General features: G+C 39.8%; 1 protein-coding gene across 1 annotated transcript in view; it reads right to left on the bottom strand.

Moving 5' to 3' along the window:
• Positions 1 to 25839, bottom strand: part of Pth2r (parathyroid hormone 2 receptor) — a 77921-nt gene that overhangs the window by 37647 nt on the left and 14435 nt on the right. Inside the window, exons 2-7 of the mRNA XM_036173472.1 lie at positions 23276 to 23378; positions 12761 to 12871; positions 12530 to 12645; positions 3608 to 3705; positions 1411 to 1600; positions 138 to 291 (exon numbers count right to left, since the gene is read on the bottom strand). Coding sequence (XP_036029365.1) covers positions 138 to 291; positions 1411 to 1600; positions 3608 to 3705; positions 12530 to 12645; positions 12761 to 12871; positions 23276 to 23378 — 772 coding nt within the window. The remainder of the gene's footprint in view (positions 1 to 137; positions 292 to 1410; positions 1601 to 3607; positions 3706 to 12529; positions 12646 to 12760; positions 12872 to 23275; positions 23379 to 25839) is intronic.

The raw sequence follows: 25839 nt of genomic DNA, 5'->3' as shown, positions 1-25839 counted from the left end.
ATGAAACAAAAGAAACGTAATAAGGTAAGATGGGCGGGGTTATTTTAGGGAAATGGCTGAAGGAAGGCTGGTGATGGACAAGGCGCAATACACTCAATTCCATAGCCAGTCAGAGGAAAGGTGACGTCAGTGCTTACCCCAGCCTATCAAGATGAAGCCCCACAGGTATTTGGTGTCGGAAAAGAAAGACACAAAGATTAAGTTATGCAGGTAGAGTCCTTCCACCAGGATCCAATAATAGTTTGTAGCCAAGAAATAAATAAACATCACAACAGCGATCTTGCACCCGACCTGTTGCAAATGAACGAGAATTGCATTGAATTAGGACATTCATTGTGCTGAACACCACCCTGAGACCACTAAACAACAATTCTATTTACCTTCCGGTAATCAGAAATGTCTTCATTCAGGAGAATGCTAAGAATGTTGAAGAGAGTAGATCAAGTTGTGTTAACAGAGGACTCTGCAAACTACCAACTTAATCTGTTTTTAAAGTAAGATATTTTTTTATTTTAGTAGTTACCAAATTTTGTAATTCTTTTTATAAAAATGATCTATGATCATCAGAAAATAGGATAAAAATGAGGAAAAAATATTACTATTAGTCATGCTTCTATGACAGACTTGTTTCATTCTGGGCTTTTCATGTGACTACCACAGCAAAATAAATTGTACCAAATGTTAATGACTGAAAAGAGCAAACATTTCACATTTAAGGGATGATAGAAGGGCTCATAGTTCTGCGGATCTGAGCTGGGCTCAGTTCACCCTCGCCAGACTCCCTCACAGAATCTGCTTCATCCAGTTCACTGTCACTTTATTCCACAATACTGGGGAAACCAAATTACAGGCCAGGCCAGGATCACACAACAGGATCACAAAGTCAAAGGGAAATGGAGATGCAGGCCGCCATTCCCTGGGCCTGTGGAAGAAATCAATCCACTACTATAATTAAGTGCCAGGTGCCAATCTAAGTTGATTATCTCCCATGATCAAATTGACTGAACTACTGTGTGACTCTAAACTCTAAGACTGAGGCATTTAGAGAAAAGTCTCATGCCCTGGAGTTTTCTGTTGGCACAAAACTTCAAGGATACAGCAAGGGAACTGAGTGTGGTAGCCTTTTACATCCCACATGTCTGTTTTTTGCTGATGAGATTTTACATTTGAAGGTACCCACGACAGCCATTGTGATTCATACATCAAATTCCACTGTAACCGTGCATTTTGTAGGACGTTCTTGAAAAATGAGTCCAAATGAGTGATTAGACATGAGGGGATAGATAGATAGATAGATAGATAGATAGATAGATAGATAGACAGATAGACAAATACAGTTAATGTTTACTGGAATGTGAAATGGAATCTCTTTATAAAAATTCTGTAGTCAGAGAAAATGAGAACACGTACATACTGAGATTTGTCCACAGACGGTCCTCCAATGAAGTTCTGAAGGTCACCCTGCATCACCAGAGACTGAAGTGCCTCTATTCCTAGGTGAGCCTGGGCTACTCTGTCCTTGACAAAGATGCTCACAGCTCTCAGCATGAAGGACACAAACAGATGCAGGTGGATATAGTTCCTAGTGCAGTGCAGACGTCTATGTAGAGAAAAGATTTATTATTTAGATTGGATGAAATTAGAACAGAGGAAGACAATAATGCCCAATAAGCCCAAACACCTTCCCATTAAAGGAAAACATGGTAAACTCAAATATGAAAAGTTGTGATCAGATTTCTTACAGAAACAACTTGAGTCTCAAATGGAAATGTAACTTTATGGGTATTCATTTCAAATATATTCTGACCTACCATCATTGGGATCCAATTCTTGCTATGCTATACTAAAATGTCAATATAGTGCTCGCTCTCTCTCTCTCTCTCTCTCTCTCTCTCTCTCTCTCTCTATCTCGCTCTCTCTCTCTCTCTCCTCTTCTCTTCTCTTTTCTTTTCCTCTCTTAACTTGAATTCCAACAGTAAGAATCTGTTACAAGTTCACTAAATGAATTGGGATGTCAGAAAAGAAATCCTGCGTTCTCAGATAACAAGGTTCCTTGACTCACACATAGGTTTGATGACTCCTACTGTGTCTGTTCTTTGCTTACATCCTGTACTTAGGTATCACTTGAGGTCTCAGTAGGAGACATTCCTTCTCCCTTGTCTACCCTCCAAAACCATTACACACTGGTTGGCATTGTGCAAATCACTGTGTCCTCCCTTGGGGCACTTATAGCCCCTACCCTTTCTACTGCTTCTTTCATCAATTCCTGGACTCACAACTGTGGGTATGGTAGTATAAGCATCCTATATATGCTGTTCTCAGTGTGGTTCAGTTGGTCATAGTTTTGTGTCAACTTAAATTACATCGAATTTTGTGGGTCACAAATGTAATACTATTTTATGTGCTGATATCAAACATACTTTTGTCCAACAATACCAAAATGAGTTACTCCACCACGAATGAAAAGGTTTGTTAAACTGTATGCAGTACCAACCACTTTGCAAACAAATATACTGAGCTAGAGATTCATTAGCCCAAAGGCTTCACACATTTTATGCTTTCAGGTTTTAGAAAACGTGAAAATAAATTTTCAAAGACAATTAACAATATGTTTCATTAAGAATCTGTGGGAAGCAGAGCCAGGTGGATCTCTTGTATTCCTGTGTCCACCTGGCTCCTGCAGCCACTCAGACCCAAGTAAACACACAGAGACTTATATTACTTATAAACTGTATGGCCGTGGCAGACTTCTTGCTATCTATTTTTTATATCTTAAATTAACCCATTTTTATTAACCTATAAGTTGCCACAAGCTGCTTATCCTACCTATACTATACTTTCTGCCTGGATACTAGCCAATCAGCATTTTATTTATCAGTCAATTGGAGCAACACATTCATAGCATACAGAAAGACATCCCCAACAGAATCTTGAATTAGCTAAAAAGGGAAATTGGAATTGGGATGTAGCCCAGGTGATAGAGTGCTTGCCTAACATTCATGAAGCCCTAGGTTTGATCCCTAGGACCATATAAATCAGGTATGGTATTTAGACTGCATTTCCAGCACTATTTAAGTGGAGGCAGGAGGATCAGGATCAGGTAGAGCATCATTAATGTGGTGGTTAGAAAGAAAATGGCCCCAAGAGGGAGTAGCACTTTTCAGAGGTGTGGTCTTGCTGGAGGAAGTGTGTCACTGTGGGGGCAGGCTTTGAGGTCTCTTTTGCTCAAGCATCCATCAGTGTGACTTTCAGTTGACTTCCTGCTGCCTGTAAGATGTAGCCCTCTCAGCTCCAGTGCCACATCTGCCTGCACATCACCATGCTCCCTTCATGATGATAACAGACTGAATCTCTGAAACTATAAGTGATCCACCCCAATTAAATGTTTTCTTTATGAGAGTTGCCATGGTCATGGTGTCTCTTCACAGCCATAAAAACCCTAACTAAGATAATTAGCCACACAGTGAATCTGAGGCCAACCTGGGCTACATGAGACCCTATCTCAATAAGAAAAGGTTAGGGAACACAGATTGTATGCATTGGATGTCTTCTACAGATAGGCATTAGAACATTCCTTTTGGGAGAAAAGTAATTGGGAACTACTCACCTGAAGTAGCCAATGATGAGAATGGCCACAGCCAAGGAGCCAAAAGAGATGGAGTAGCCAACAGTGTACAGGACGTAGAGGCTTTCAAAAAACTCTTGCTGTAGGGGAAGAGATAGTCACCATATGTAAAAGAAAATGGTTCAAAACAATTACATCATTTTTGGGATATTGTCTCTGGTTCTCTCTAGCTTTTACAGACTGTAATTTACATGCTATGAAATGGACAAGTCTAAGGTACACTGCTTGACAGGTTTTGACACACCAAGTTCATTTGTGCCCCTTACCAGTCAAAAAGCAACCCACTGTCCACCCACACACAACTGCTATTCCAATTTTTTGTCACCACAAATTAACTTTCTCTGTTCACACACTTCATGTTCTTCCAGACTGTTCTTAAGACTTAAAAGCTATAAAATGTGTCCTCTTTTGAGACCAGCTTTTGATAATCTTCAATACTGTTACATGTATTTGTACTTCATTTTCTGTTAAATTTTTATTTAAAATGATAGAATCACAGAATATGGAAAATATAATAAGTGGTGTTTCATGTGTCCCCCATCCATTGTCCTTTAATGGTTATATCTAACATAATTATACTAGGATATACAAACCAAAAATTAAACATTGTTGCAATGTACTGACCAATATAGCTGTGTAATTGTATCACACATGAAAATTTTTATGACTATCACCAAAATCAAGACACAGAAGTCATCCACCAGTGTAAAGATCTACTATACTGCTCATATGTAGCCATGTCTACCCCCCCTCTTCCCTATCATCCAGCACCTGGCAGCTTTGAATCTGTTTTCCATGACACAATTTTCATTTCATGGTGGTATGTAAACCACCTGAGGCATTAAAAGATTTACTGAAGAGTCCTTGACAGGCATCCAAGTTGTCACATCCATCACTAATTTTTTTAATTGCTGAGTAGTATCCATGGTATGTTCATATCATATATATGCTATTATGCTTGAGTGAGTTCTTTATTAATAGTACACAATTTGATCATATTTTAACAGATTCAACCAGTTGATTTGTGTATTTAGAGTGTATTTTATACAGTATCATTTTTTATGTTGTGTTTTTTTTGTTTTAAAAACCTTCTAACTTGTGTGTTGTTTGAACACCTTTAGAATTCTATTTTATTATTTTGTGCATTATTGTCAATGTTTATTTTAGGTATCACATTACCCTGCTGAATGTAGAAGCTGTACTCCTGCACAGAATAACTTCAAATTTTCAATGATCTTACTTTCTAATTAAACCATCAACATTATAACTTTCTTTCTAGGTTCACATTTGGCATTTCACATAATTTATGGTACTTCAGACTTTTATTTATTCAGTTTGAACTTTCCCTGAGTCATGTAATTTTCAACTGTTTGTAAATTGTTTATGTACTTATTTTAATTTTTAAGTAATCATTTTATAGTCAGAGACCATGTTTAGAATTTCAGTCAAGGCACTTATGTTGAGTTATTTTTATTTATTTATTTTTTTTGAGCTGAGGATCGAACCCAGGGCCTTGCGCTTGCTAGGCAAGTGCTCTACCACTGAGCTAAATCCCCAACCCAAGAGAGTTATTTTTAGACTGGTGTAAATTCTGTCTTGATAAAAGTTTGATGTGTGCTCTAAAAGACATGACTTTTGAATTACTGAATATTCTATAACTGTCAATTTAATCCAATGTTTGAAAGACAGCCCATAGAATATGTATTATCTGTTGCTTGAATGGTATTTTTTAAATCCAGCTTGGTGGGATGTGGGTATTTCTCATGTTAGTTCTGACAGCTTTTGTTTCCTGGCAACTCTGAGGGTGTGCTGTAGCTTGACAATCAAATAATGCTACAAGGGACATGAGTAAGCAAATGTCTCTCCAATATTTGGACTGTGTTTCCTTTGGATATGAACTCAGTAGTGGGACTTCTAGATACATGACATTCAATTTTTAATTTTTTATAGAACCACCATACTTATTTCCACAATGGTGTATTGATCTGCACTCCCACCAGTGAACAATATGCAAGGGTCCCCTTTCTTAACTTCTTCTATTTTTGTCTTTTTGGTAATTGTTCTAATAGATTCAGAATATCTGTCATTGTATCTTTAATTTGCATTTTCTGATGATAAATCATTCACATTTTTTCTGCTTAGTAAGGTTGACCAGGTTTTCATTGTCTGTTGGCTTGTTGTCTTTTGAGAAATGTCCATTTACATCCTTAGCCTGTGAAATAATTGCTTTATTTCTGATATTGAGTTGTCCTTATTCCCTACGTATTTTGATATATCCTTTAGTGGGGAGGGGAGTCTTCACTCCATAGGCCAGGCTGCCCTTGAACTCACAATCCTCTTATCCTTGCCTGCACATGATGAGATTAGAGGTTTGCTGCGCCATGTCTGGATGGGTACATTCTTACCGTTCTTGTGTATGCTCTCCTGCTCTGTAGGTTGTCTCTTGTTCTATTGATTATTTCCCGGGTTGGGTGGATCTCTTTTGTCTGTATTGCTGTTGTTGTCTACGGTTTTGGAGGCCACATCAAAAAACCAGATGACTCTGATGAAGGTTTTCCCCTCTGTATTCTCTTCTGCTCGTTTTATGATTTCAGAAATTAAACAGGTGTCATTCACCACTTTGACTTGACTTTTGTACATTGGATCACAGCCCTTGTATGCTTCAGCTGGTAATACACAGCATTTCCCAACATGATTTACTGAAACAACCGTCTCTTCCCCATTGTGTGTTTTTGGGGTACCTTTCTCAAAACTGAGTTGGCCATGTATGTAGATTCACTCCTAACTTCTCTCGTCTGTTCTGTAGGTCTGTTTCTATGGCAGTGTCGTGCAGCCCTGGTTACTAAGTTTTGTGACACACTTTGAAGTCGGATGATGTGAATAATCTACCTTTGTCATCACTCAAAATAGTTTCAGCTACTTGTGTCCTTTTGTGAGCCCATACGAATTTTAAAATAGTTTCGTCTATTCCAGTAAAAAGATAAGTCACTGGAATTATTATAGGGACTGGGTTGAAGCTGTAAATCAAGTTGGTTATCATGGGCATTTTAATATTAATTCACCTGATCCACAAATACTGGCTCCCTTCACAATTACTGTTGCTTCAGTTTCTTCCATCAGTATTTTATAGTTTCTGTGTGCAGGTCTGAAACTCCCTTGAGTAATTTATTTCTAATTATTTCATTTCATTTGGCAAACAAAAATAACATTATTTTCTTGGTGCTTTTAGATAGTTTATTAATGTAGGGGACCCCTACTCATTTAGTGTGAATTTTTTGTTTTTTTTTGTTTTGTTTTTTTTTTTGTTTTTTTTTTTTAAAGCCTGAAATATCACTGAATTCATTCATTGGCTCTAGTAGTTGTTCAGTGGACTTTGGGCTTTTTGGTTTGGTTTGGTTTGGTTTGGTTTGGTTTGGTTTGGTTTGGGTTTGGGGTTTTTGAGACAGGGTTTCTCTGTGTAGTTTTGGTGCCTGTCCTGGATCTCACTCTGTACACCAGGCTGGCCTTGAACTCACAGAGATCCACCTGGCTCTGCATCCCGAGTGTTGGGATTAAAGGCATGTGCCACCACCACCGCCCGGTGACTTTGGGATTTTCTATAAGATTATATCATCTGCAACTACAGACAATCTTACTTCTTTTCCAGTGCACATGCCTTTATTTCTTTCTTGCTTGCAAAATAAATGGAAGACATCAGAGACCACCCTTGAATCCTTTCTGCATTTCAGGAGCTTTTTCTCCACCTGCTGATGTGCGACACTCTTAGTCCATCCCTGCCTTGCTTCCTACGAAAACCCTTCTGAGCTCCTTTGTCAGGCCTCAGCCTTGTGCTCAAGCCTTGTGTGGCTGGCAGGTGTTTCTTCCTGTCACCTGCCTGATACACAATCATGTGTCTCAAGGGATTTCTTTCATTTCCTGTGTTCTGTCCCCATGACTTCAGATAACTTGCTTTTTATTTACATCAGTCCTATGTGTATCTTGAGGGATTTCTCACCATACCCTTCACTGCTGCAGCCTTTGGCATACTGCAATGTTGCACATGGTAAGGGCCCCAAGGGGTGTCACTGTCACTGGGGGGTTGTCCTATGTGACTAAGTCCTTATGCTAGCTCTTGTCTGTTAAAAGTTGGTTGGAAAGATTTTCTTGTTTTGTTTTGTTTTCTGAGACAGGGTTTCTCTGTGCAGCTCTGGCTGTCCTGGAACTCACTCTGTAGACCAGGCTGGTCTTGAACTCATAAAGATCCACCTGCCTCTGCCTCCCAAGTGATGGGATTAAAGGTGTGTGCCGCCGCCGCTGCCGCACCACTGCCAGGCTGATTTGAAAGATTTTATCCTTCCTACTTGTTTTTATCACCTTCTGTGACATGCTTGCTCCCTTCTGCTGCAGACTCATGGATAAAAGGTGCCCCCCACCCCGACCTCTTCCTTCTCTTAAAGAAAAAGCTTATCCATTGCTAGTACTGAGGATTTTCTACAGACTATTGATTTAGAGTACAATTTAAATTATTCATGATGTACATGGTAACAACTGATTGTTTGGTAAAGGTTTTTTGCTTTTTCCATTCGACTTCCCAACTCTAAATCTTTATAGTCAATCTTGGAAGTAAACTTAAGACGTCTAAAGGTATGGCCCCGTGAGATTTTGTTTCTCTGTACGTTTTAAATTTTCATTAAAATATAGTTACATCATTTGCTCTCTTCCTCTCCTATCCCATATCCCTCCTCCCACTTCCTTCTTAAATTCATGGCCCCATCTCCTTTCTGCATTGTTGCCACATACACACATAAATGAGTAAACATATAAATACAGCCTGCTGAGCCTACTCAGTGTTGTTGCCTGCATGTACATGGTTCGAGGACAGACCCTTATCAGGGGGCTCATCCACGAGGGAGTCTGACCCTCTCTGTCTCTCAGCAGTCACTAAGTGCTGGAGCTCTTCATCTAAGTCTCCGGGAGATTTCCCCTATCTGCATTAACGCGTCAACTGCTGTTAGAATTGTTCAGGTCTTGTTTGGGCAGCTGTGTTGTCCCCAAGTAATGCAGCTACAACAGGACTCCTACACCGGCAGCTTAAGAAACATGAAGGAAGACGGAACAGAACATTTTTAAGAGCCAGGAGACCAGGAAATCTACTGTGACTGTACTATTAGGGCCCACGAATCACCCCACAAAAGACCACCATTCACATATGCATTTATTTCTTGGGAGAAAATTTCTGGACTCGGAGAGAAGCTCTCAGGCTCCTTTTACACACCGCAGGGGGAAATCCAGGGACTGTTAGGTCATCTCCAGCAAACACAACTGGCTAAACAGCAAGGATTACATCGGTTTAAATTTGATTGGCCTGTGGCATCTTTGGACGACACGTCAGGGCAAGCCCCACCGGTATCAAAAGGGGGCGTGGCTTGCAGGATCTTCCCTTTTCTGATTGGCCTGCCGGGACTGGGGAGGCTGCAGGCAGGTTGTGGAGCCCGCACTGGAGGAGGCTGGGGTCCGGCCTCACCAGTGAATGGTGAAGTGGCAAACCGGAAGTGCAGGGCTGGGTGCCCATACCAAAGGCCCTGGCAGAGGCAAGCATAGTGGTAAGCCGGGGTCAGGCCTCCAGCTCTGTGCCCACACTCACCTAGAGTACCCTGCCTCACCATGGCTTGGTGCAGGTTCAGTGCCACTGCCTTGCGGCGGATTGCACTGCCACTGGGCATTATAAGAGAGAAACTACACTCTTGAAAGTCCTTTGAGATGTTTAACAAAAATTGCTAATTGTATTCTAAGTTGCATATATCTATTAGACAAGAGAGAGTTTACATAATACTTTCTGTAAGATGCTACTGTTTAACATTTCAGGCTCTAATGGGGTTAGCTCGCCCACATATGTGTGTACGGAAGTCAGAGGTCAGTGTTGGGGGTCTTCTTGCACTCTCCATGTTTTCAAGCAATTAACTTTAATTGTTCTTTTACTAATTAAATTTGTTCTTTGACCATTTCATACAAGTACATTTTCTGAGACAATCTCTCACTGAACCGAGAGCTCACCATTTTGGCCACACTGCTTTGAACAGCAAGCACCAAGGATCTGCTTCTCTCCAACACACAGCACTTGGGTTATATGCACACCCTGCTGCCCCCAGCTTCTCCATGGGTGCTAGAGATCCAATGTACACCTTCATGAACTAAGCAGTTTACCCACTGAAACTTCTCCCTAGCCCAATCCTCTGAGTGTTTTTGTATTATGGAAATAAAACTGCTTAATAGTCACAAGATTCTTTACCTCTTGGTAAGCTTTCAAATAATTTTCAAATGAAATAGCAGATAGATATAAACAGATATACTATTATATAATAGTATCTATAATAATAGATATCATTATTAGATAATAATAGATATACTACACACACATATATATGTATGTATGTATGTATGTACGAGCAGAGTTTGGATGCCCAGAAGCCCTCAAAAATGCCAGTAGGCATAGGGGCTGCCTGTAATTCCAGCCTCAGAAGCCAGGGGATTCCCAGAGCAAACTGACTGGTGTGACATCATGTGGGCAAGCTCTAGGTTTAACTGAGAGACCTAACCTAGACGAACAAAGTGGATGAGTGGCTGGGGATGTATGTACCCCAGCACCAGCCTCAGAACTCCACACACATTCTCGTGCAAGTGCACACATGCACACACATTAAAATGGGGGAAACTAAATAGTATTTATCTGGGGTTTACTAGCCATCCTTCACTATTACGCTTCTTAGAATACACTGTAGTCACAAGGAATGTTTGAAATACTAGAGTTCTGTATAACCAAAGCCATGCTGATGAATGGCCAATTGAAACCTGTGAAAGATAAGCATGCGTCACTCTTAACACAAAAGAAAAGATCACCACCAAGCATGCAACTTGTCAGTGAATGTTAACTTCTTTTATATTTCATGCTCACATTGTATTGGCAATTTAAAAGCACCTTTAGTGATCAGTGATTGCTTTTTGTCAAAGTCTGAAATGATTTTGTAGCATCTCATAGTAATTACCTCAGTGTTGGAATGGGTTGCCTTGTAAAGTATATAGCAAACTCTCCTTGTCTGTTTGAGAAGTTTCAACCCAGAAGTACAAAACTAAAGTGTAGTGGTATTGTGTTCCCCAAAATATTGTGCACCCTAATAAACTTATTTGGGGTCAGAGACAGAAAAGCCACAATATTAAACATAGAGGATAGGCAGTGGTAGCACACGCCTTTAATCCTAGCATTCCAGAGGCAGAAATCCATCTGTTCAAGGATACAGCCAAGCATGGTGACTCATGCCTTTAATCCCAGGGAGTGATGGTAGAAAGCAGAAAGGTATATAAGGCCTGAGGGCCAGAAACTAGAAGCATTTGGCTGGTTAAGCTTTTAGGCTTCTAGCACAGTTCAGCTGAGATCCATTCAGGTGAGGACTCAGAGGCTTTCAGTCTGAATAAACAGGATCAGCTGAGGAACTGGCGAGGTGAGGTAGCTGTGGCTTGTTCTGCTTCTCTGATCTTCCAGCATTCACCCCAATAACTGGCCTCAGGTTTGATTTTATTAGGAAGGACTTTTAAGATTTCTGCTACACTAAAGGTTGAAAATTACCAAAGAGCTCACTGAGGTGGTGAAACTTGCCATTAAAAAGAAGAAAGAAAGTTCTATTTGCGCAGAACGGACAAAGAAAACTTCATCTCAAACACTTCCTGTGTCAGGGTTTCTATTGCTCTGAAGAGACACCATGACCACAGCAACTCTTATCAAGGAAAGCATTTGAGGCTGGCTTGCTTACAGTTCAGAGGTTTAGTCCATTATCATCATGTTGGGAAGCAAGGCAGCATGTAGACAGACATGGTGCTGGAGCTGAGAGTCCTTACATCCTGATCCAAAGGCAACAGGAAGTGAACTGTCTCACTGGGTGTGGCTTGAGTACATATGAGACCTCAAAGCCCACCTCTACAGTGACACACTTCCTCCAACAAAGCCACACCTCCCAATAGTGCCACTCCCTTTAGGGGCCATTTTCTTTCAAAACACCACACTTGCTTCTGCATTTCTCTTCCAAACAGAGCTACTGTACAATGGCCTGTTCTATGGTCCTCATCACAGCTCTTGTACATCAGCTCACTACACTCGTTTCCACCTCCATGGTCTTGTCTCACACACACTTTTGCTCAACAGGTCTATGTGACTGGGATTCAACTGTGAGTTTTAAACCACTGGGTATAACTTTTTCATATTTGCATATGGTGGGAACACCAAACCGCTCTAACGGGAAACTGGCATGCCAGAGTTTAGCCCTTAATCCTGCCATCAGCAAACTGTTTCATGAGCTCACACTGTTTCCCTGGCTCACAGTTGACGAATGTCTATGAAATGAAGATATTGTACTGGAAGACCTATATGCTGAACCTTGGTCAGTATAATGCTACAACTCTGATTCGTCATTTAAAATGAAATCATCAATTGCAATCTTCTGAGATGGAACATATTAAATGTGTCATTCACTAAAATAAAAAGATCCTTCAGAAACACAGTGAGATGAGATTTGGGATTCATGGGTAATTAAGAATGAATCATGTTTCTCACTACCTATCTGTATACATATATTATAATATAGAATAATATAACATAATAATGTAATATAAGAGTGTGCATGTCTGTGTGTATGTGTGTGTGTGTGTGTGTGTGTGTGTGTGTGTGTGTGTGTGTCAGCCGGATAACTCTAATGTAAACAAAATAAGAGAAAGGTTCAGCTGCATTTGAAAGGATTCTACTGATATTTTTATCTTTCATGATCTTTGTATCATTGAATAAAAAGGATTTTGTATATAATGATTGACAAGCAAAAATTGTGTAAAAACATTATTCTGCTTTTCCTTGGAGAGCCACAAACATAGAAATGTCATTACCTTTCCTATGCTGATATCTGGCTGCAGAAAGCAGTCTGAATAATTAGCCCATGTTTTATTTGAGTTATGAATAAAATCCCATGTTCCATTGGGGGTACAGTGCCGGAAAGCAACTCCTAGAAAAACATGAAAGATGCTGAGATTACACAGTTCCCCACATGTCTGTTATTAAACATCAAAGAAAGGAGTAAATGTCTGGTCACAATCAATCATCTCAGAAAAGTTCAATACCTTTATGATTGAAGTCATAAATATAAGGAGGGCATGGCACAGCTGCCATTTTTCCCACTGTTCCTCTAGGCCAACAAATGAGTCCATCCCATTCTGGGAAGCAATTGCCTTCTGATAAGAAACAGAAATAAAGAAAGACAAGAAAACAATGTTAAACAAATGCTTCCAACACAGAAAACTTCAGCTCAGTCCCTGGAGTAGAATGTAAAACAACCAGGTAAGTTTGGAAACTAAGCCAGAAGAGATGAGATGCAAATGAGTACAAATGTCTCATCATGGGCACATTAGCAAGAGTCTTTGATTAAAGTATCTAAATCATTAAAGTATCTAAAGTATCTAATCAGTAAATTAAAGTATCTAAATCCTTCCAGTATGGTCTCTGTAAAAGCAACAACAATTAATGTATAAGAAACATTGGGATCACTGTGAACAGCTGTGGCATATTTCGTCCAACTGTCCTGGTTGGTAGTGGCTACAAAATTTACCTTAGAATTTGAAAAACTGCTGTTGAAGAACATGATACGCAAAAATGACTCAAGACTCAGGTTCTTTTTACCAAGAAGTATGAATCTCAAGCTCACTTCAGACACAGCTGTCATAGCTATACATTTCTCTTTTATTTTTTTAATGATTTATTTATTTTTATTTTATGTGTGTTGGTGTTTTGCCTGTATGTATATCTCTGTAAAGGTGTCAGATCTCCTGGAGCCAGAGTTACAGACAGTTGTGAGCTGCCATGTGGGTGCTGGGAATTGAACCCAGGTCCTTTGGAAGAGCAGTCAGTGCGCTTAACCACTGAGCCATCTCTCCAGCCCCCTCTATACTTCTCAAGATGAATGCAGTCTCATCGTTGTTACAACCTCCAAGTCCATCACACCTCTAGCTAGTGTTACTGGATGAGTTTCCAGCAGGTCATTCTTACTGCATATTCCCTCCATTTTTTCTTCCTCCTCCTCCTCCTCTTCCTCTTTCTCCTCTTCTTCCTCCTCCTCTTTCTCTCCCCACCCCAAGCCTCTCTCCAGGACAGTCTTCTACAGCTCTCCCCACCAGTGTGCTTATGCTTCCCATGATCAACTGTGGATAGTAATGCAACATGTAAGGATAGGGAGGAAGTCTAGCTAAAGAAGAGAAGGCTGTGTTCAAGTTCTTCTCAGACACATGAAGTTCCTGCAACACAGTGTGTGCTCCCTGCTTTGTATGTCCCAGGGAAGGAAGTTTTCTAGGGTCATTCAATGTCTAGGAAATGGTAGATCTACAATAGAGAGTCCACACATTCCAGAAAGTTCCGAAGTCTAAGCCACAAGCCACAGGCCCATGATGAATCCTTGGCTTCTCTTGTCCTTACTTCCTGTTTAGCAAATAAAGCTACTTCCTGTTACCTGCTGTGTGCCTGGGTGTTCTCTTACCCAATTCAAACACCAATGACACAGTCACTCTTACCACATTAGCTCCCAAATCCTCCCAAAGTTCCCTGCCCCCACCTCCCTCTGAGCCCCAGTCTACTTCCTGGTCAAGTCTGAAGACCCTGAGGATATGTCACTGACTTGACCAGGTAGAGCTCAGCTGGCTCTTCCTGGGTTTCAGCATTGTTCCTCCTGATCACCTCAGTACTTGGTCCCTTCCCTCCTCCAGACTTTTTCTCAAATTCCCGGTCTGAAACTGCATCCCAATTCCCCCTTCCCTCTCCTCCCACTGTCATTCTCCACAGTGCTCATCACCTCCCCGAATTATGTGGCATTTTTTCCTATTGTTTTCTGGAGTCTCAGGATTGAAGAAACACAGGTAGAGCTCTGTTATCTGCTTTGTTTTGTGCATTAGCCATGCTCCGAGCACAGCCTCTGATACTTAGTGGAGTTTAGCAAGTGCTCACTGACAATGCCATGCTCTCCAGGGCTCCTTTCCTTTGGTCATATACTGAACTGCCAAGAAGAAAGCTCATCAGCCACATCACACTCCCACTACCCCAACAGAGACACTTGCTCTGAGTGCCGTGTTCATTTACTATGACAAATTTTACAGTTTTAAACAAGGCCAGAACTCTGCCTCAGTAGGGCCTTTGCTTATGAACTCCCAAGGCCAAAACCAAGGGCTGACAGGGCTGTGTTCCCTTCTGAAGACTGTGGAGGTGCATATATATCTCCCTGCTCCTTTCAGTAGTGGGCAGGGTTCAGTTCCTCTACTGGGAAAGGGGTTTCTTTCTGGCTGTTAGCAGTGCACTTGCCCCACTTCTGAAAACAGTTCACATGATTGGCTCCTGACAGCCTTCATCCATCTTCAGAGTCAGCAGCCCAGACTGGATGCTTCCTGGATTTCCAGTCCCTCTCTGCTCTCCTTTACTGACAACTCAATTCATTCTTCCATCTTCCTCTTCCAGTTTTCAAGACCTAGATGATTATACTGTGTGAACCCAGGTAACCCAGAACAGCTTCCACATTTCAATGTACGTAAGCCTAAGTCCAACCTACAAAACCTCTTTGGGCTATGGGCGTAGTACACATGGGATTAACACTGGGTGCTAGTCATGGCTATCTTTAGGGACTTCTTTTTCTGTTACCACAAGTACTAGCTAACACTCATCATGCCAAACCATTTGATTTCAAAGTCAGCCCAATAGAACCTCATACACCGATATCCCCAGTAATAATCCAGCATCAACCTGGAATTAACTTCTCAGTGTCTGCTTATCACCTAGAAACAAACATTTGATCTGTTCTGTGTCTTGCTGAAGGAAATAAGAAAAGAAAATGTCTTCATTCACCCACACTGTTCTCACAGAAGAGAACATTTTCCTGGAAACGGCCTGACTTTCCTCACACAATCACAGCCTGACTTCACACACCACAGGCAACCCTGGAGTTCATCCCACTGCCTCTTGCTTCTGATGGACCATTGCATCTGCCTCTCTTCCTACAGCATCTGCTTTTGCTTTTGCTGCTGCTGTTGCTGGATGTGGTGGTGGGCCTTTGCTTTTCTTGTTGCTCACCATGACTAACGACTCAATCTCACCCATCAATTCTTTTACAATGTGCTAGAATTCCAAACCCATTTACTTCCCACCCATTTACTTTGTTGTTCATGTGTCTTTTTATATCTGGACTATTGCTAAAGTCTGGGTCTTAAAGGCCCCACAAAGTCCCATGGGTTAAAAGCTTAGTCACAGCTTGTGCTATTGGAAGGTGATAGGAATTTTAATGTGTTGGTGCATCTTCAAGTGATGGGGAGTGTTCCCTGGAAGGGACAGTAGGGCCCCTTCCATCCTCGGAGTTGAATAGCTTTGCTCTGTAATATGTTTCTGCCATGTTATCCCACCATGTGCCCAAAGCAACAGAGGCAACCAGTTATAAAATAAAACCAAAACTGTGAACCAAAATAAACATTATATTTTGTAGAAGCTTATTTATCCCAGTTATTTGTTATTGTTTCAGAAGGTTAACACTACTATCCAATCAATGCATACTTCACAAACAACACAAACTGAACCTGAAAGCATGGTCTTGTTTTCTTGTCTGGAAAATGCATGCTACAATGTCATGTTCTATGTTTAGGAGTTAGTCACACAATGAATTAAAGTCTTCATATAAACGTAAAAACCTATGGGTCAGCATATCATACAATTACTCGTTATTAAAGTGGTCATGAAAGGTGTTCTTAGATTCTGAGACACTTTTCTGGTTTCTGCAAGATGCCACCCCACACGTGAACAAACACAACCATAGACCTCACCCCCAAATTCAGAACACCAACAGCCTTCAAAACAATGTTTTTATAGGACATGCAAATGTGTCTGGTGGCTCTTTAACAATAAGAATGATAAATATTCACAAAGGGTTGTAAAGACTATGAAGCCTAGATCTCAATCACACAATGTGGAGCTCTTAATTAACATCTTCTCCTTGGTCATCAAGTGAGAAATACTTGGCACAAAACTGATTACTAATGGCTCATTACAGTCCTTTTTATAAATTAACACCACTAACTATAACTCTGACTCCTGTCTGTATTCCAAGCAAAGATAATTATTACTGAAGCTTGTTCATCCATATTTACACAGAATGGTCTAAAATTTATAAAATCTAGCTTTTATCCTGTTAGCTCTTGAGTTACTCATAACAAAATCATACCCTAATTGGAAGGAGAATCAGAAGGAATGAAACTGTAGAATATTATTTTAAGATGTGTTACATCTGTTTATTCTGTGGAACATTTATTTAATGATGCAAGGATGTGTTGCATTCTTTCATGTTGCATTTGTTTAACTCTGTGAAGCTGTGTTACTTTGCCTGTCTGAAACACCTGGTGGTCTAATAGAGAGCTGAGCAGCCAATAGTGAGACAGGAGAAAGGATAGGTGGAAGAGGACGCTAGGGGCCAGCCACCCAGCCACACAGCCAACCATGGAGTAAGAGTGAAAGTAAGATATACAAAAGTAAAAAAAGGAAAAGGTCCAGAGGCAAAATATAGATGGTATAATTTGAAGTTAAGAAAAAACTGGCAAGAAACAAGCCAAGCTAAGGCTAGGTGTTTATATGAAGAATAAGTACCTTTAATCCCAGCACTTGAGAGGCAGAGGCAAGTGGAGCTCTGTGAGTTCGAGGCCAGCCTGGTCTACAGAGTGAGCTCCAGGACAGGCTCCAAAGCTACACAGAGAAACCCAGTCTCAAAAAAAAAAAAAGAATAAGCCTTTGTGTGTGATTTATTTGGGAGCTGGATACTGGTGGGCCCTCCCAAAAAAAAGAGTAAAGAGTAAAAAACAACCATCTACATGAAACCTTCATTTTTTTTTTGTTTTTAAATCTTCAATAATTTTATGACTAGGTATCTGTATTTACAATTTTCCTTTCATAAACATTGGGAAATTTTCATGTTCTTATTATAATTTTTAAATTTTTAGTGATTTAATTATATGTGTCTGTCTGCTGTCTGTCTGTCTAACTGACTGCATGAATTTGACTACAGGGGTGCAGAGCCTGAGGAGGTAAGAAGAGGCATCAGACCCTTGGAACTAGAGTTACAGATAGTTGTGAGCCATCTTGTAGTTGCTGGGAATTGAACTCAGGTTCTCTGCAAGAGCAGCCAATGCTCTTAACCTCTGAGCCATCTCACAAGTCTTAAATTTTTTTCAGAGATAAAAAGAATAGTTATAACATAGACTTGAGAGTAATTGGCATTATAGACTTACTTCAGTTGACTTATTTTTACTATCGTTTTGCAATGGTTGTATGCAGCATAACATCCCCTTTCTAAATATTTTTATATCTGCTTCAACTTTAAGATCATTTAAAATGAAAATTTCTTAAGTTAGCTAGCAAATTCAAAATGTCAATCTAGTCTTTAACAACAAGTACAGAATGTCTCACTTAATTTACGTATAATTAAACATTTTCCTTGAAAGGTAGGCTGAACTTTGACCACATTTAAGTCTATATTATTTCTGTATGTAGAAGGACTTCAAAGCATGACTCCTCTTTTTTACTATTATTCTATTATACTCCTATTCTACGTACTACTATTACTATTATTTTACTATTAATATGTGCATGCACATATGCACATATTCACAAATGTCAAGTTTTGCACAAGTCAGTATATCCAGATAATTTATTCTCCTATTTGATGCACCTACAGTCTGTTACTGATTTATACTTACTCACCTTTGCTGCCCTAGCCCTCTTCCTGAATGCTTGTGTGTTTGTTTGATTGCTTGATTGATTTCTTGCTCTATCCACCTAACTCCTACCTCTTTAATTTTAAAATGTGATGATTAGGCACCCAGGAAACTTTCCCTGACTCCTCACTGATTGAGATGTTTGCAGTGTTTCCACGGTTGTGAACATCTCTGCTGTCAAAATTTGTGCACCATCCTGAAGGATGGCTACCACTCCCATAAAACCATCAAGCACACAGGGCAAAGAATAGCATCTTATCCATAGTTTTCAGTGGTCACCACTGAACAAATACAATAATATATAACTTCTGGAGAGATGCAGAAGACAGTGGTAGACAAGGTGAGCTCTAAGATGGTTCATTTGCCCTTCATGGATATCAATAATAATTTGTCCAAGTTCTTTCACATGCTACTTCTTGCTCACAGATTTGTATATCTGAGTGTTCTTTAAAGGTAAATTTAGAGTGTCCTTTGGGATTCTCTCAGAGTGGCATTTCAGAAAACTTACCTCTCTTGGAAGACACAATATTAAAGCCAAATTAATATAAAAATTTCTTCTCTGCTGTAACATGGACCATAAAGTAAAAGGAATAAATATGAGGCCAGAAATTATTCTATAGGGACATCAATCACTGTGCTTAGGGTATTATCTCAGAAGCTCCCACTAACCTCTTGGGTTTTGATTACACTTCAGTAATGAAAGATTAAGCCTAGGACATGATAAGTTTATAAAATATACTGGCAATCCGACTCTAAAATCATTATCCTCAAAAGAAGTCCCCAAACCAGTGAGTGAATGTAAAACAAAACAATCATTCCCAGAGGAGATAGTTTCAAACTCACCTAGATTTAGAGCTGAAATAAGAAATGGTGAGTGGAAAAATTCTTATCCAAAATTTTGTAACTTCAAGCCCATACTCAATAGATTGTCTAAATTAAGTTTAAGCTAAAGTCAGGTCATTAGTTCCTGTAGGAGTCTTGTAGAGGCAAAAAAAAAAAAAAAAAAAAAAATCAAGACCTTGAATGCATCATCGTATCTCATAGGGCACATAAGGAAATAAGGCAGCACTGTAGTAGCCCTGGTTCACCAGCAACGTCTGTAGGTATAGAAATTAACAAACACAGAATAGGAAATGCACGCCTGAGAAAACAAGAAGAAATTCAAAGAACATCAAAAGTGCAAAAGACTTAAAAGTAGGTTTATGGAGGATTCAAAAAATTTTAAAAGCTCAAAGTAATTAATAAATGCCTGAAACAACTATCACACACTGTTAGGCAGTGAGTTGGTTAACTAGAAAATACATTAAGGAAATTACCAAGACAGCACAGGGAAACTTAAGAAAAAGACTATAAATAAGATATAAATCCAGAGAAGTAGTATGAGAAGCTCTTGTGTTTGTCTACTAGAAGTTCCAAGCAATACTACACAGAATAGAGGGGGGAAATTTTTCAAAGACCAGTAACATTCCCCTGACCAAACACACCTATGGTAGTTTTTTCATTGCTTTGACAAAATGCCTGAGAGTGCCAGGATGGATAAAGACAGATTTATTTGGGCCCATGGCTTCAGGGGTTCTAGTCTGAAATCCTTTGCTCTGTTGATTCTAGTAGGTTCATGGTGAAGCACAACATCATGGCTGAGTGAACAAGTAGAGAATATTTAGGGGTGGAGAGAGGAAAGAGGTAGGAAAAGGAAAGGGGGAAGAGAGAAGGAGGAGTGTGGAGAGTGGGGGACACTTCCTCCCGCTAAGCTCACCTCAAGTTTCCAAAACCTATCAAAATAGTGCTACCAGATCAGGACCAAACCTTCTGGGGAGACACTGCTAAACCCTTAAGAATCCTTTGTAAATGCAGATCCTCAGGTGCAGAAAATCCATTGGCTTCCTGCCTGGATACAGAGTGAAACTGAAAACATAAAAGTCAGAGGGGAGCTCTTAAAACGAACCAGAAAGAAACAGATCACCAACAAAGACTGAAAACTGATTCAGCAATGGTAGCAACAGCCTCTAGGATAAAATATGAACTATGTTCAGACACTAACAGATATATTTCAACCAAGAATCATAGGTCCAAAAGTGTATTAAGATTGCAATTAGAAAAGTCACCTCCAAAACCAACAAAAACTCATAGCACAATGAGCACATTTCAAGGTAAATAAATATAAAAAGAAATGAAAGACATATTTGAGGAAGAGGGGGAAATTAACATAAAATTAAGGTCAAACTAAAATTCTACATGACAATAACTTACAATCTGGAAACAATTAAAGTACCCAAATCTGTTCTGTTATATGGAAAGAAGAAATAATGATAAACTTTAAACTAATTTTTTTTGTTTGTTTTTCAAGCCAGGATTTCTCTGTGTAGCCCTGGCTGTCTTGGAACTCATTCTGTAAACCAGACTAGCTTCAAACTCACAGAGACCCTCCTGCCTCTGCCTCCTGAGTACTGGGATTAAAGGTACGTGCCAGCACCACCTGGCTTAACTTTCTAAATTAAATATATACTTTACAATTCTATGGTAATTACTAAAGGAATTTAGTATCCTGCCAATTAGCTATTGAGATTGGAACAGACTAGAAGAAAATACACTGAAGGGGAGCTGAAGATATGGCTCAGTGGTCAGTTCCCAGCGCCCATGTGGCAGCTCACAATCATTTCTAACTTCTATTCCAGATGACCTGATGTCCTCTTCCGAACTCCCCAGGCTCCAGGAACATATGTGATGACATACACATCCATGCAGGTAAAATACTCATACACATGAAATAAATGTCTCTAATTTTAAAAAAAAAAAAAATAAGCAAAAGTGCTTTGATCAATTAAAAAGAAAATTGGAGAAGGGGGAAATGGAAGGGACCCAGAAAGAGTCCAAATAAGATGGTAGAGTTAAATTCAAATGTTGCACATTGGCACTCACAATTAAGATAACCAAACTCAACTATTTATTTAATACACAAAGATTATCAGAATAACTAAGCAAAAATTCATGTGTAAACTTTTCACATAAAAGGTCCCTAATTTGATATGGTGGTACACACCTTTATCCCAGCACTTGGGAGGCAGAGAAAGGTAGAGCTCTGTAAATTCAAGGCCTGCCTGGTCTACACAGTGAGTTCCTGGCTATGTATCCTGTCTCAAAATAAAACAAAACAAAAAAGAGATATTCCTAAGATTTAAGTGGATTGAAAGTTAAATAAAATAACAGGAAAATACAAATGCTTGTTTAAAATATATTAATTATTATAAATTTTCAAGATGAAATATTTCTGGAGATTGGGTAAATAATAATGTGAATATACTTAATACTTGAACAGTAAATGTAGATGTAGACAAAATAATAAGTTTAAAATTGTGTATATTATATCACATTTAAAACATTTTTAAAGGATTGGAAAAGTTACACTTAACTAACAAAGCAAGAAATAGATTGATGTTGGTTAATTAACTTTTTAATGTGATCATCTAAGTATATATAATTTTAATATTCCAATCAAAAGTATCTCTAAAGTTATAGAAGCCTTATTTATATTGACAAGATGCTTAATCACTAGAAAATAAATTTCTAAACATGCATATATTTAATAACATAGTTTCAAAGTCTAGGAAGTGAAAAACATCCAATGAACTGTTCAATGAAAAATTCGCCAGCATGCTATTATAAAAACATGTATCTTGAGAAATAATACGTCAAAAAGCCCGGTGGTGGTGGTTGCATGCCTTTAATCCCAGCACTTGGGAGGCAGAGGCAGGCAGATCTCTATGAGTTCAAGGCCAGGCTGGGCTACAGAGTGAGTTCCAGGAAAGGCTCCAAAGCCTGTCTCAAAGAGAGAGAGAAAGAGAGGGAGGGAGGGAGGGAGGGAGGGAGGGAGGGAGGGAGGGAGGGAGGAAGGAAGGAAGGAAGAGAAAGAAAGAAAGAAAGAAAGAAAGAAAGAAAGAAAGAAAGAAAGAAAGAAAGAGAAAGAGAGAGAGAAAGAAAGAAAGAGAGAGAGAAGAAATAATAGGTCAAGTGATCATTCTGATTACAGAATATATGAACATCATAACTAATGAGTTTAACCTGGTGAATTCTATAAAACACTGTAGTGGAACTGGAGCATGTACATTCCTTTGAAAACCACATAGATCGTTCATCAAGACTGGCTACAGTAAAAGCCATTAAGTCTCAGCACACTTTGATAAGTCACCATCATGCAAACAACAGTCTCTAGTCATAACAAATGGAAAAATCAGTCACAATTTTTGAACATTTCAAGCCAGTATAAGCAGATTCTCATCTGCAAACTGTTGAAGTATAGCTTTCAGGACATTGTTCCATCCAGCTAGCTGGGACACAGGGGGTTCAGTGAATCAAGCCCTATTTCTGAACTGAATTTAGAAATCATTGAGAGATGACTCAAAAACTCAGGAAATGATCATTTCCTGGAAATTATCATTTTATTTTAAAAGTTTTCTGTAGGACATGGCTTATGGACTTGTCTGAAGTTGAGATCACAACCTGAGACTGTAGACAATATCCACAGGGGCAGAATTGACCCCTCCAAGCGTATTGCACAGTCAAGGGCAAGCCAACGCAGGCACCCCACAAACAGGCAAATCCAAAGAGAGGCCAGGTCCACACATGCCCTGTTGGTACTCCCAAACTCATGAAGCAGACAAGTCACTTCCATCATAGGAAAGGGAAGTACATGTTGGTAAAAAGGTGGAAGAACATCATTCCCTTTACATACTTCCATGTGGTAACACAGAGTGACTGACGAGGATCTCCCTAGCACTTGGGGGGGGGGCACTATTTGAATTTTTGTGCAGAGTGAAGAACACAAAGAAAAGACATGTTTCTTGGCATTATTACCTCCTTCTTGGAGTTGAGATGTGATGTTGAGCTCACATTGCACTTTAGCTTTCATAACAAGAACAATCTGCTCTTCTATAGTGATGATGCCATCAGAATCCAGCTGTGGAAGCAAATGAAATGCCATCATTCCCCCAGCATCTCAAAAACAGGATCAAGATCTCACTATTTCACTTCCAATCAAGCTAGCTGAAACAGTCCCTTATCAGAATACAATGTTGTGGTTTGGATATCCACTGTCCCCTGTGGGCTCATGAACTGATTATTTGGTCCCAGATGATCATGCAACTTGGGGACACTTTCAAAACCTAGAAGACTGGGTGGAGCTGAAAGAATTAAGCCACCCAGAGGCGGGTCCTTAGGAGCGTGTTATCCATGGGCACTTCCTATCTCATTCCCAACTTCTTATGCCCTCTCAGCTTCGTTTTTGGCCCGGTTACAGCCCTACTCCACCACATGGTTGTGCTGTTAGGTTGTTTTACCAGATTTCCCAGCGGTCAAGAAATCATACAGGCTGAATCATTTGAGACTGTGAGCCAAAATAGGTCTATTGTTTTTTTAAGTTTGTTCTGTTGGGGTTTCCACAGCAATAAAAGGAAACTAATATATATATCAACATTGTCTTTTGGGGTAATTTTAACTGCAGTACCAAAAACTGTAAGAAAACTCTAAATTGTGATTAGGTAATTATAAATAATGTAACTAGGAGAAATAATAAACACTAAAATGCCAATATATTATGAAGGCATTATACATTACTAATTCTTTCACATTATGGCCATTATGCTACATAGAAATAGAAAGACTAAATTTAGCTCTACCAGAAAACTAATCAGCAAAACCTGGACATAACACATATCTGACTTTGGGTGTATTTATCTATGAAAGAAATAGGTTATTCTAAATGATCTTTATTCACCTTCTTGCCTTAATAGTGAGAACTTACCATTGTAAGATATGCACCCACTGACCGGGCGGTGGGGGTGCACACCTTTAATCCCAGCACTCAGGAGGCAGAGGCAGGCGCATCTCTGTGAGTTCGAGGCCAGCCTGGGCTACCAAGTGAGTTCCAGGAAAGGCGCAAAGCTACACAGAGAAACCCTGTCTCGAAAAACAAACAAACAAAAAACAAAAAACAAAAAAACAAAAAAAAGATATGCACCCACTTCCTGGACTGGTCTACTCTGGTGACCAGTCTAGTGAATACCCTAACTATCACCATAGAGCCTTTGTCCAGTGACTGATGGAGGCAGATGCAGAGATCCACAGCCAAGGCACCAGGCTGAGCTTTGGGAATCTAATTGATGAGAGATAGGAGGGATTCTGCAAATGGGAAAACATCGAAATCATGATGGGAAGATATGCAGAGATGACCAGCCACACTAGTGGAAGCCCATGAACTGTATACTAGGGGACTGGACTAGGCCTTCTGGATACGGTTGGCTCGAACTGTTTGGGGGTCACCCATGCAGCGGGATCGGGATCCGTCCCTGGTGCATGGGCAGGCTTTTGGGAGTCTGGTGCCTGTGGTGTGACACCTTGCACAGCCTTGGTGCAGTGGGGAGGGGCTTGGACCTGCCTAGGCTCAGTGTGCCGGGCTCTGCTGACTCCCCATGGGAGACCTAGAATTGGGGGATGTGGGGGTATCTTGGGAGAGAGAGCTGGAGGGTGGGAGGAGGGAGGAGGTGGGATCTGTGGGTGGTATGTAGAGTGAGTAGAAAATTTCTGAATAAAGAAAAATGAAAAAAGATATGCACCCACATATCTATTATCCATTTGGTCAGTATTTATTATTTTCATATGAAAATAATATGCTTTGTGAAGGAAGAGAGAACTTAATATCAAGAGCATTGTAAAAGTGTTGTTCCTGACCTTAGAGTGACATGAAAATGACAGCATAGTTAAAATAGGAGCAATCTTCCTCCCCAGTGTCTATTACTCCACAAGCAACAATTGCATCCACAACGAAGTGTCACATTTAGAAAAACAGACATTAGTCATTTGTTCTGGGCAAGTGATCATTCATAACTTTAAAAAAAATATTGAATTCCAATGTCAGAGACTTAAGATCTAAGAGAAGCCCTGATTTAATAGGATGTGTTATAATGGAAAGTTCATAAAGTTGTCACTGTAGATATGAATTCTTAATGTCATAATATTAAATTCCTCATGATTACAATGTCCTCTGTGTTCCATTTTCAAGTGGATATGGTGATATAAACTAGACTAGTGCTTCAAGAGGAAGCACTCTGGAATTTTAGGGCCAATAGGGTAGGCATACATTCCCATATTCATCCCAGAAACCACAACTAAAAACCTTGGAATAGAGATAGACAGACAGACATAGAGATTAGTAGATAGGTAGATAGATAAATAGAAGATAGATGATAGATAGATGATAGACAGATAGATAGATAGATAGATAGATAGATAGATAGATAGATAGATGATAGATAAAATTAAGAAGCTTCTGAGAGGTGAATCAAAGAAAGTACACCAAGCTGGGGTCTCAGATCCTGGAGAATGATGTAGTGGGAAGTTACTTGCATTTTCTTTCTGACCTA

This window comes from Onychomys torridus, chromosome 23, assembly GCF_903995425.1.
Source record: "Onychomys torridus chromosome 23, mOncTor1.1, whole genome shotgun sequence".
Taxonomy (NCBI): domain Eukaryota; kingdom Metazoa; phylum Chordata; class Mammalia; order Rodentia; family Cricetidae; genus Onychomys; species Onychomys torridus.
This window is presented reverse-complemented; position numbering and strand designations above follow the sequence as displayed.